This window comes from Saccoglossus kowalevskii, chromosome 5 (genome assembly GCF_978046115.1).
Source record: "Saccoglossus kowalevskii chromosome 5, keSacKowa6.1, whole genome shotgun sequence".
NCBI lineage: Eukaryota > Metazoa > Hemichordata > Enteropneusta > Harrimaniidae > Saccoglossus > Saccoglossus kowalevskii.
In genome coordinates, this window is record NC_140645.1 from 7,934,015 (window position 1) to 7,946,291 (window position 12,277).

General features: G+C 35.0%; 1 protein-coding gene across 1 annotated transcript in view; it reads left to right on the top strand.

The window, feature by feature from the left end:
* The window catches only part of LOC102802603 (serine/threonine-protein kinase SIK3-like), a 101,299-nt gene that overhangs the window by 70,910 nt on the left and 18,112 nt on the right, over nucleotides 1-12,277 (top strand). Inside the window, exons 3-8 of the mRNA XM_085499110.1 lie at nucleotides 2,845-3,025; nucleotides 4,037-4,198; nucleotides 5,356-5,480; nucleotides 7,847-7,970; nucleotides 9,895-10,127; nucleotides 10,883-11,113. Coding sequence (XP_085355236.1) covers nucleotides 2,845-3,025; nucleotides 4,037-4,198; nucleotides 5,356-5,480; nucleotides 7,847-7,970; nucleotides 9,895-10,127; nucleotides 10,883-11,113 — 1,056 coding nt within the window. The remainder of the gene's footprint in view (nucleotides 1-2,844; nucleotides 3,026-4,036; nucleotides 4,199-5,355; nucleotides 5,481-7,846; nucleotides 7,971-9,894; nucleotides 10,128-10,882; nucleotides 11,114-12,277) is intronic.

Genomic DNA, 12,277 nt, shown 5'->3' on the forward strand with positions numbered 1-12,277 from the left:
AATAATTTATTGAGATAACACCATATCAAGTTATACATCAGTATGATTACTAAATACAACTATCATGGAATAAAAAAAAATTCATACTAAAAATGGAATATAAATAGTTTCCAAAATCTATTATAAGGTTTATATCTGAAACATTTAATAAGTATATAAAGGGTGATAGTCGTCGCGCCATGCATGCGTGTGATATATGGGTCTCATACAAATGAAAATGGCGACTTTGACTGTTGCGGCGCAGATCAACGAGTACAAACTAAGACGTTGCCAAGCTTTAAATAGGTATCTTTAGGTGATTAGAAGATATCGAAGGAGTCTTCGGCGGTAAATAGTGCAAGTCGCACCCAGGTCAAACCTCATACTTGTGATTTCCATTAGAAGAGTGCATTGGATTGTGGGAAAATCAATGTTTATCAACACAAATGTCGCACTGATGCCTTTTAAGTTAAGGAAAGGGAAATCTGAAATCTTTGCACTTGAGCAATTCGTTATGTAATGGTCCTCATTGCCAATTTTATTTTTGTCAAACAACCTAAATATCCTCACATCATGAGGGATATGTTTTTAACATCGCTGGACGATTGGTATATGTATATAGGTCAGTTCAGGGTTGTTTACCAGTGGCCTACTTTGTAAAGTACAAGGTCATCTTTTGTCTCATTGTATAGCTGTGAAAAACTAAGCTCCTTCGATTCCAAGAATCTTACTGAGGAGAGTAATTTGCATATGTATGTGTAAGGGTGCCCTTTTTCTGAAGTAAACAAGTCTACATGGGTTCAGTTGAAAGTGAATTTTTAAAGGTCGTAAGATTGAGGTCGTGTGTTGTTTTGTCTGTCATAACATGTTTTTGATTATCTGCACTATCAACAAAGCCCATCAGGTGAATCATTCCATATTGATTTTTTGTCATCTGTCAACTTTTACAAATTTTAACTTATTCAGTACCTGGTTGGTTTGTTCTCAAAATATATTTTTTTGAACATCTTTTTAAAAACTGTCAACCTAGGCATGGTTTATTATCTTGTATCCTGATTTTCAAATTTTAGTAGCCAGTAATACTTTTTTGAAAATTTTTAAACTTTTCAATCATTATAGCTATCTAGTTTACAAACCATTTCAACACATTTGAATGAAATAATTGTTCCTGCTAAAGTTTTTATGCAAAATGTTTGCACAGATTATGAGGGTATTACGAGGATACCAAAAAGTGTGCATGAAGACAGTACAGTGGGAGTATGCAACGATGTACTGTCTAAATGCATACCTTGCAGTATCCTCATAATAACCTTATTATACATCTTTCCCTCCCAAGGATACATCATGGGAATACCGAAATCCAAAAAATTTAGAATTAACAGAATCAGCGAACTTCTTTGTGTGGAATCTGGTCAAACCATTGTGGCAGCCATGTTTGTTTTTATTATTAGAGGACGCTAACGTGTGTAATCGCTCCATATTTGGAATTCACATTTCCTAATATTTTAGGATGAAAATACTCAGCGCAATACCGCAAAATTACGGCACGTTGTAACTTATGGCGCTATGGTGACAGATGTATAGTATAATAATATATAATACTATTCATGTAATTTCTTTGTTAATTTTGGATTTATTTTTCCATTGCCTATCAGAAATCGTACTTGTTATATTGCAAAAGACTATGAGATCTGATCAAATTTGTTAAAATATTGGAAAAATAATGCTGTTTTATTTTGTGAAACCTATTACATAAAAGTTTAGTACTGTGTAGCAGTCAATAAGTTGAACAGACATTTTAAAACCGACATAAAACAGTTACCGCACTGTACATGTATTGAACCAAAATTCTTAAGTTATCCATAATACGACTTCAAGTGGAGTGTTTTCTTAACACCTGAATACACCTGTGTCTTTCCCACCATATTCCGTAAACTGTCTGCTTGGATTTTTCATGATTTTATCACATTTGTTAAATTTTGTGAAAGTCACTGACACTTGTGTCATTGGACACCAGACAAAATTTGTCCTGCAGCAAAATGTTATCATTTTCACTGATTTGCAAAAAAAAAGCATTTTGCAATATTCCCACTATGTCCTCATTTACTGAATACACAGCCCTGTTTTGTTTCCAAAAATCATTTGTTGTTTGAAAAACAATATCAGGTTTCAGGTTTTGTGCAACACAATATACAAACTGTACTGTACAGCCAAGTATTACAAATTTTGAGACTTGTACCTGCGTACTTGTACATAAGCATATCTGCTACTAATATCACAAGGTATCAATGGTCTGAGATGAACATGAACCAGGTCTTCCACAAACTTAGTAATTTGCATAAGTATTTCTAGATAAGTAGGTTTGTCTCAGAATTTGCATATCTTCTTCAATTTGCATATCTTCTTCAATTTGCATATCTTCTTCAATTTGTGTGTGATCTTCATTGCATATTCCACCCATGCGTACCAGTTCTTATAAATTTATGTTTTTTAAAGCGAGGGAGTCATCATCACATCTGCGTATGCGTCAGATAGCCATAGCGTTTCATTGTTTACAAACAAGCGTCTCCCCATGAGCCTTTGCATTTTTAGCGTGTGTTGTTATCGTCGCTTGGGGCTCAATTCCTGAGTGTTCGCAGGTTACGACTCTCTCACTTTAAGGTTAGGCAAATTTTGTCCAATGACTATTTTTACCTGTACTCTATTAATCCAATGAATATTTTTACCTGTACTCTATTAATCCAATGAATATTTTTACCTGTACTGTATTGATCCAATGACTATTTTTACCTGTACTCTATTAATCCAATGAATATTTTTACCTGCACTGTATTAATCTGATTTCTCTTGTATTCTTTTGCTTAGGTTGCAATTAAAATTATAGACAAAACACAATTAGATGAAGACAATTTAAAAAAGATTTTTAGAGAAATACAAATAATGAAGTTACTAAGGCATCCTCATATTATCCGACTCTACCAAGTGATGGAAACGGATCGCATGATTTACTTAGTTACAGAGTATGCCAGTGGGGGAGAAATATTTGGTAAGACTTGTTTATATTTTTCAGTCTGCAGGGCTTTATCTTGATATACTGCCCTCTAGTGTCTTTATGTGAAAATGTTTGTCTGTATAAAGTTCAAGACATTTGCAGTATGCTGTCCAACTATCATAAAATAAACTTGGAAACAAACTTTGAAGTTATTGAATTAGCAGGAATGCCGAGACTGAACTTTAAAGATGATTGAACACCCATTTCCAAGACAAAAATTGATAAATTTCCTTTTTTTATGTTAACAAAAAAAAAAGTCATGTTTCTAGTAAGCTTCGCTGGTTCCCGGCGTCCTTTGCGAATGGCAGGTGGGACGCAGGTAACTAATAATCGCCATATTGTTCCATTTGGGCCGGTTTTCAGGCCGGAAGGAATGCGACTGGGTGACGTAATTTGAAAACATTCCAAGTTCCGTTTTGCGTAAACGTGTCTGTAATACTACAATAAAGCCATGCTCATACATACTGCCTGCTTAGATTTACAGATTTGATATGTTCTGTGCAAATTTATAACAAAAGAAACAATTATTTTTATTCGCCCAACTTTCAAAAGCAAAAGGAAACCCCTGAACGGCCATGAGCGTAAGCGCTGACGTCAGGTAACTAAGGGAAATGGAACAAGCAACGAAAAAGTGATGTACCAATCAGAATGCCAGAACCGTTACTAGTTACCGGCCTCTTGTGGCTTGGTACGCCATGACACTTGAGGCGGGAACCAGCCAATCTGGTAAGCATGCTTACCACCAAAATAAATGCAGGCCGATCTTTTTTTTTTTTTTATTTATTTTGCCCCACTGCACGGTGTGATTCGTCAAATTAGCAAGGAAAAAGAAGAAGAAAATCTTCACTCTTGAAAATTTGACCAGAAACAAATTTTGAGATAATGTCACAAAAATCAACGAAAGGGGAATGTTGAGAAACACAACAGATTTAGTCATTTCAAGCTGAATGTTATTATTATAATTATTTATAAACTTTCAATAATTTCTGTTTTTTTTGTTTTTAGATCATTTAGTGTCACATGGAAAAATGACAGAGAAAGAAGCTCGTAAAAAATTTCGTCAAATAGTTGCAGCTGTTCATTACTGTCATCGTCGTTTCATAGTACACAGAGATCTTAAGGCCGAGAACTTACTTTTAGACGCTAATTTAAATATTAAAATTGCAGGTAAGTAAACACCCTGTGTTTCTTTAAAATACCTAAATTGCTTGTGAGTGTCTTTCCTGTTTTCTTGAAATATCTAAATGAACTCTCTAAGTCTGTTTAAATATCAAAATTACGGATGAGTATTGAATAAAAAATACAGTATCCCATAAAATTGTTACCATGTTTAATTACTGGTAATTACTGTAAAATACTTTATTTTAGCTGGAATTAATTTTGGCTGAAAATACTTGTTGGGTGTTTTGTATGGAATTTATTGTCACTGATTTCTGATGAGTTGAATGTAAAATATAGGAAAAACGGTATATTCACTGGATTTTATTTTCACTGAATCATTCTTTTAGCGAAAATAGCGAAAATTAATTCCAAGCGTAAATAAAGTATTTCACAGTAACTTTTAAAACTTGTCCAATAAGTGTTGATTGCCGCTTTAAAAAAATCCTACATTGAAATGAACATGAACTCTGAATATAGTAAAATTGATTGTCCTTTATGGGATTTTCAATTCAGTAGTTGTCTGAAATTGTTGGTATAACTCCACAGTATTCTGATTGGTTAATGGCCTAACCTATCAGGTGAAAGGACACTATGATAGGCTGAATCGTACTCATGAAAACAGATCTTGGCATTTGTATAGATTGGATCAACTATTCTAAAACAGTCTTTCACGATAAAACTAACTTCACACGTATTTGCAAAAGGATTGGAACAAATGAAAATGACTACACTTGTTTATTAAATCTGATACTACGAGTCACTCTTGAGATATCTTCCATATTGTTGTTGTCTAATGACGTGTTATAAGATTACTATCAGTGTTAAGATTTGGATCACAGTAAGTCATTCCTGATATAAATGATACCTCTAGTGACAAACTACGTCTGTGGCATAGGAACTATGACGTAGATGGGTGAAAACTGTGTTCTGCAAAGTAACAATTATACTGTTGTAAGGTAATGCTGCAGCTGGTGGCTCTAATGATAGCTAGATAGAAAACGTTTTACATATCACTGTCCTATTGTTAATGTCTTAGTAAAAATCTGGCCAGGGCAATAGGCTACAAATACACAATGTGAGTGCGCCCTCTACAGGGAAATTTTAGAATAGTGGCAATAACATTCAAGTATCTAATGCTTTCTATTTTTTCTTTTTTCTTCAAGATTTTGGTTTTAGTAATAAATTTACACCAGGTCAGCCAATGAGGACGTGGTGTGGTAGTCCGCCATATGCCGCACCCGAATTATTTGAAGGAAAAGAATACAATGGCCCAAAAGCAGATATATGGGTAAGAATAACACAGGGTGACATGCAGAGTAACACTGTACAGGCTGGTATATTCTCATAATAGGTCATTTGCCACTCAACTGGGAGATCTCGCGAGTTGAGTGAAATACGCACGCAGAATGTCTGCCAAAAAAAATCCAATGATTTGATTTTGAACTTGAATTTCTTTATTTCGTAGCTCACATCAAAAGACTGATCTTTAACATGTGGGTATTGCTTTGAATACCCCTTAACTTCATCAAAATTGACCATCTTCAAATGTGTACAGCACATATTACTAAGCATATCCTCCAAAATACTTTCAAATTTCATTTGTCAAATCCCACATAATGTTTGTTGCCACTATGACACTATGACCTTTGCTTGTCTTGTTTTTACGTTCAATTTCACAATTTCACACATAACGCAGGATCTTGCAGTGAATGGAAAAAGTCTATTCACCCAATTATATGCTCTCGCAGTATATTAGCCTGACAAGGTGCGTGAGTTGCGCCCTCTGTGGTGCTCCAAAAATTTTTTTGTAATTGTCTAACTGTAACTAGCTTTATCAGCCGACAAGAAGCTTGTTTCTACTTATACCAATAATTTAAAAGAATGACAACATTGACAATGAAATTACAATGAAAAACATTTTTTTCTGTGTGAACATGTGCAATCAGTAATTTGATTTATGTTTGTCATACACTGTAGCTCTTCACTTGTCATTTTCAAGTTTTTTTTGAAAACTGCATGTCTGCTTTGATATTTGATGTATCTTTGGTGGATCTCCCTCAGATTGGTTCATTTTGTATAGATATTTTAAAAACAGTAATTTTGATGAATATTTTTGGTAAAAAATTACAGCTATTTTCGACTTCTGCTTCAAAATGTCTATCCCAATTGCCTTCATATTTTATATGTAGACACCTTGGGTGAGCCTCGAACAATTTTGTTCATTCTTGACAATAAGTTTACTTTTCTAATTTTAGTGATTGTTTTCATCATTTACTGTACAGTAAAGCTTTATCAATTGTCAAGCAGCTTGTTTCTACTTGTAACAATAATTTGAAAGAGAGACAATGACAATGGAAAACTTTTGTGCTTTGCGAACATGTGCAATGAATAATGGGATTCATGTTTGTCATAAACTAAAGCTCTTCTGTGTCCAATGCTGGTGACGTAGTTTATACCATGTAAAGAAAAATCAAACATTCAAATACAGACTGAACGCAGAATACAGCTTTTGAGAGAATGGTGGATTGGTTGTTTTTTGTTCTAGATTAAAGCAGAAAAAAGTGATTTATTATGGATCCATTAGGAATGAAACCATGTAAAAACGATGTCTCTTTGACATTTTGCTGTTGTCCGAATCATTTACATCTTTAAATTCTCGGAAAAAATATTCTAATAGTAATGGGTCAAATGCAAAACAAAAAATTCAATATAAGTACACCCAAGATGTGAGTTCTTTATAGATCAAATATGGATACATCTTACAATGTGTCTGTAGATACCAAGATGTTTTAAATTTTATTTCATCTTGCTTCATGAACATTTGTAAACTTTCAAGCATAAGGTAGATGCCTACAGTCGTACATTACAAAACTGAAATTGGCAGTAGTTGCCTAACTGCATATTCTACACAAAGCAAAAAGTGCATTAATAAACTTTACCTTAATTCCGTACCTCCTTCAGTGGCATATACCACCCAGGGAAATTCAAACTATTGTCTACAAATGTCCTTAAATTTCTATGACTGTGGAATTTATTATGAAAAACAAAACATGCATAGACATAGCATATGAAATTCACGCTACTGTATATTCACTTGAAATTTATCTTTATTTCAGCAAAAATTTATTCCAGTTCAAATTATTATATTTCAGTGTACCAGAAACCCTCTGTTGATATCACATAACACAATAGGAGATTTTTCACTCGATGAGAGATCTTAATGATGCGTGAATAATGTGGTTTGAACGATTTCTAATACGAATTTCTATTTTTCATAGTTCAATATAAAAATTCAAACGATATTTCTCCTTCATTAAAATTGACCATCATCAAATGTGTACACTGTAAAATACTTTTATTTTTATTCGAGGAATGAATCAGTGAAAATAAAATTCAGTAAATATACCTTTTTTCCTATATTTTACATTCAACTTATACTCCATAAAAAACACTTGAAAAATATTTTCAGCGAAGATTAATTCCAGCTAAAATAGAGTGTTTTAATTAAGTATGGATATATTCAAATAAATAGTTCAACACCACTACAATGCTGTGACCTTTGTTTCTCCTGTTTTTACATTGAATTTCACACATAATGTCAGTTCTTGCACAGAAAATGGTTTATTGATATTTGATTTTATTTTTTCGTTACAGAGTCTAGGTGTTGTACTGTATGTATTAGTTGTTGGTTCGTTGCCCTTTGACGGCAGTACGTTACAAAGTCTTAGATTACGAGTATTAGAAGGAAGATATAGAATTCCTTTCTACATGTCAACAGGTGAGTCTGTCAGTAAGTCTGTCAGTGAGTCTGTCAGTGAGTCTGTCAGTGAGTCTGTCAGTGAGTCTGTCAGTAAGTCTGTCAGTAAGTCTGTCAGTAAGTCTGTCAGTGAGTCTGTCAGTGAGTCTGTCAGTGAGTCTGTCAGTGAGTCTGTCAGTGAGTCTGTCAGTGAGTCTGTCAGTGAGTCTGTCAGTGAGTCTGTCAGTGAGTCTGCCAGTGAGTCTGTCAGTGAGTCTGTCAGTAAGTCTGTCAGTGAGTCTGTCAGTGAGTCTGTCAGTGAGTCTGTCAGTAAGTCTGTCAGTGAGTCTGTCAGTAAGTCTGTCAGTGAGTCTGTCAGTAAGTCTGTCAGTGAGTCTGTCAGTGAGTCTGTCAGTGAGTCTGTCAGTGAGTCTGTCAGTGAGTCTGTCAGTGAGTCTGTCAGTGAGTCTGTCAGTTAGTCTGTCAGTAAGTCTGTCAGTGAGTCTGTCAGTAAGTCTGTCAGTGAGTCTGTCAGTAAGTCTGTCAGTAAGTCTGTCAGTGAGTCTGTCAGTAAGTCTGTCAGTGAGTCTGTCAGTAAGTCTGTCAGTGAGTCTGTCAGTAAGTCTGTCAGTGAGTCTGTCAGTGAGTCTGTCAGTAAGTCTGTCAGTAAGTCTGTCAGTAAGTCTGTCAGTGAGTCTGTCAGTAAGTCTGAGTCTGTCAGTGAGTCTGTCAGTGAGTCTGTCAGTAAGTCTGTCAGTAAGTCTGTCAGTGAGTCTGTCAGTGAGTCTGTCAGTAAGTCTGAGTCTGTCAGTGAGTCTGTCAGTGAGTCTGTCAGTGAGTCTGTCAGTGAGTCTGTCAGTGAGTCTGTCAGTGAGTCTGTCAGTGAGTCTGTCAGTGAGTCTGTCAGTGAGTCTGTCAGTGAGTCTGTCAGTGAGTCTGTCAGTGAGTCTGTCAGTAAGTCTGTCAGTGAGTCTGTCAGTGAGTCTGTCAGTGAGTCTGTCAGTGAGTCTGTCAGTGAGTCTGTCAGTGAGTCTGTCAGTGAGTCTGTCTGTCAGTGAGTGAGTCTGTCAGTGAGTCTGTCAGTAAGTCTGTCAGTGAGTCTGTCAGTGAATCTGTCAGTGAGTCTGTCAGTCAGTCTGTCAGTGAGTCTGTCAGTAAGTCTGTCAGTAAGTCTGTCAGTGAGTCTGTCAGTAAATCTGTCAGTGTTGTCGGTGTTCTCTTGCCATATCACAAATTCACAAAATTTATAGTCTGCACTTTCCTTCAGAAAATTGGGACATATATAGCCAAATTTTTTGAGTAAAAACTGAAAATTGATTCAAATTTTGTCTGTTTGCTCCAAAATTGGGGTTCCTTTCTAGAGATATTGAAGGATTTTATGAAAAATGTACAGAAACTTTTTGAGGTGAAAAGGTGAACATAGTTCGTAGTTATAACAAATAGTCATTTACTATGGCTTATAATTTGCCCCATCTCCACATATTTGGAATGGGCACTGATCATTTGTCTGTAATTTTGTCTGAAGTTCATTGATCATTTAATCCAAACCTGGCACATGATGAGTTCTCACCAAGAATTACCTAGGTGGGATGGAATTGTTCCATCAGTTTAGAAAAGAGACAATTACCCATCCATATGGAACTAGAGACAGAAATGACATTTTTTGTTCTTTGAATAGAGGAGACAGTGAACTCAATAAATTTCAAATTATATTAATTAATAATAATTGTTTGAACTGTTTAAAACAGTTTTATTCTATGCTAACAGTTTGCTCAAATTCGTTCTTATATTTGCATAGTTAGCAAGTAATTAACCAACAGAAGCACATTCAGTTCATCTTCCTTAATAAGGTGTTTTCCCAATCATTTAGGCTATCCATGGAGGATTTCAGCAGTGTGAATAGTAGCCTTGATGGAGTCCTTATTATTGTCATTCACATTGGTAATACATCCTTTTTTTTTTATAGAATGTGAACATTTAATAAAGAATATGCTAGTTTTAGATCCTAAAAAAAGGTTCACAATAGACCAGGTCGTGTCACACAAGTGGATGAACATGAATGAATCTGACCCGACCTTTGACCAACTCATATTGGACAGCAGTAATCAGAGTCATTTGGAACCAGTAGAGGATCCAATCAGCGAACTTGTTATAGAACACATGGTACATTTACGGTTTGACAAAGAAAGAATATTAAAGGTAAGCAGGAGAAGCAATAGTAGGGGACCTCAGTGATTGGTCTAATTGGGTCAGATAATCATATCTCGTGTCAGTGATTGGATGATAAAATTTAAGTGATCAATCAGAGCAGGCTGAAGTGTTTCTGATTATTAGTCCCCGTTCGGACGTAGTTCGAAAACAGGGACTTTTGTTTTGACCTCCGTGCATCTGTGCATCCATGTTTCCATGTGTCCGCGCGTGCGTCCTGACCTGTATCTTAGAAATGCCTGGACCAATCACAATCAAACTTCACGCATACATCATACATGATATTATACATAAGCACATCAATTTGTTTCACGATCTGATTCACGATGGCCGAATGGCGGTCATTTTTGTTCTAAAAATCATCAAAATCAAGCATTTCTCGGCTGTTTACAGATGGATTTTGTTCAAACTTGGCATATACGTTGGACATTATATTATAGGACCTTGATGCACATCATTTTGTTTTCAGATAAGATTCAAAATAGCCGACTGGCGACCATTTTGTTTTAATAAATGTGGTTCTAGTGCCAAGTCATATTTAAATGATACTGCATACAACAAATACAATTTAATAGATAATAGATAATATTTGGTAATTGTTGTTCTAAGTAACTATTAAAAATAGCTAAACGCTTTGAGCAATGGCTCGTTATTGATAGCATTGAAGAAATTGTGTGATGTGCTTCTGTTGTGTGATGCGTTTCTAATAAATCAAATATAATTTTTATATTTATTTTCTTCAACAGTCTTTAGACGTAAAAAGTTACGACCATCATAGTGCAGTTTATCATCTATTGCTGGACAAACTTAAAAGACATCAAAAATCGGCTATGTTGTCAACGGCAACCACTTCCACTGGACCAGCTGTTAATATTACAGACACTACTTTTCTTAATAGCTTGCCAAATCCTCAGTTACTGAGTAACACCATCCCACAAGTCAACTTTATCAATGAAAATAATGAGTTTGTTCACCAGGTGAGTATCAGAATCTGTACTGTAAAAATACTTTATTTTCTTTTCGATTTTATTTTTGCTGAAGTGATGATTCAGTGAAAATAAAATCGAGCGAAAATATTTTTTAGTCCCTGTTCAGACAAAGTCCGAAAACGGGGACTATTATGTTTGGGTTTGTTCCGTACGTACAAACGTAAGTCCGTACGTTCGAGGCTATATCTCAGACACCTATTGATGGATTTCATTCAGACTTTACATGAAGACAATACATAATGTCTTACATATGTCTTACTTATGATCAGAGAAAAAATGGCCCACTGGTGGTCATTTTGAATGTAAAATTTGCTATTTCTGATACCTAAACGTGTTCACAACAGTTTCTAGGAGATGACTGAGCCGGTTTGGATCAAAATTGGTATGATGATCATACATATTGAGTTGTAGGTGCACATAATTTTTTTTGTGATTCGAACAAGTATGGCCGACTGGTGGCCATTTTGTTTTTCATGGTACCCATGCTACTTTCCCATGAATGCAATGAACATTTCTGTTTAAATTTTGTACAAAAACAGTATACCAATAGATACATCAACATGAACATTATGTTTGTAATTTGATTCAATATGACTGCCCAATGTCCAATTCTCGCGTAAAAGCACTAAATCATAATTTTTTACGAATCCATCTAATCTCAATGACTTCATCAGCATCAAATGGACGGGGACTGTGTCATTAACAATGACTTGTTTTTTCTATTTTTTATATTCAACTCATCAAAAATCAGTGAAATTAAACTCCAATACAAAACAGCTATAAAGTCTTTTCATGGAAATTAATTGTAGTGGTGTTGAACTATTTATTTGGGTATTTCCATACTTAATTTGTTACTGTAAAATACTTTATTTTAGGCCAGACTTTTATTATGCCTTGTTTTGCGAACCCGCCGAATGAACTGGAGCCGAAAATGAAATAAAAATATAATTTTATTTCAGCGTAATTTCTCGCGCCGCCGACTTGTAAGCGCAAAAAAAATGCTAAAAAAATATTATTTTTATCTTCATTTTTTTACCGCCTGCCGCATAACAAATCCAAGTTGCATTTTCATGGGAGTATCATGATCAAAGTACCGAAGTCTCACGCAGATGAGAAACAAGGTTATACATGGAATAAAATTTTATTTCATTT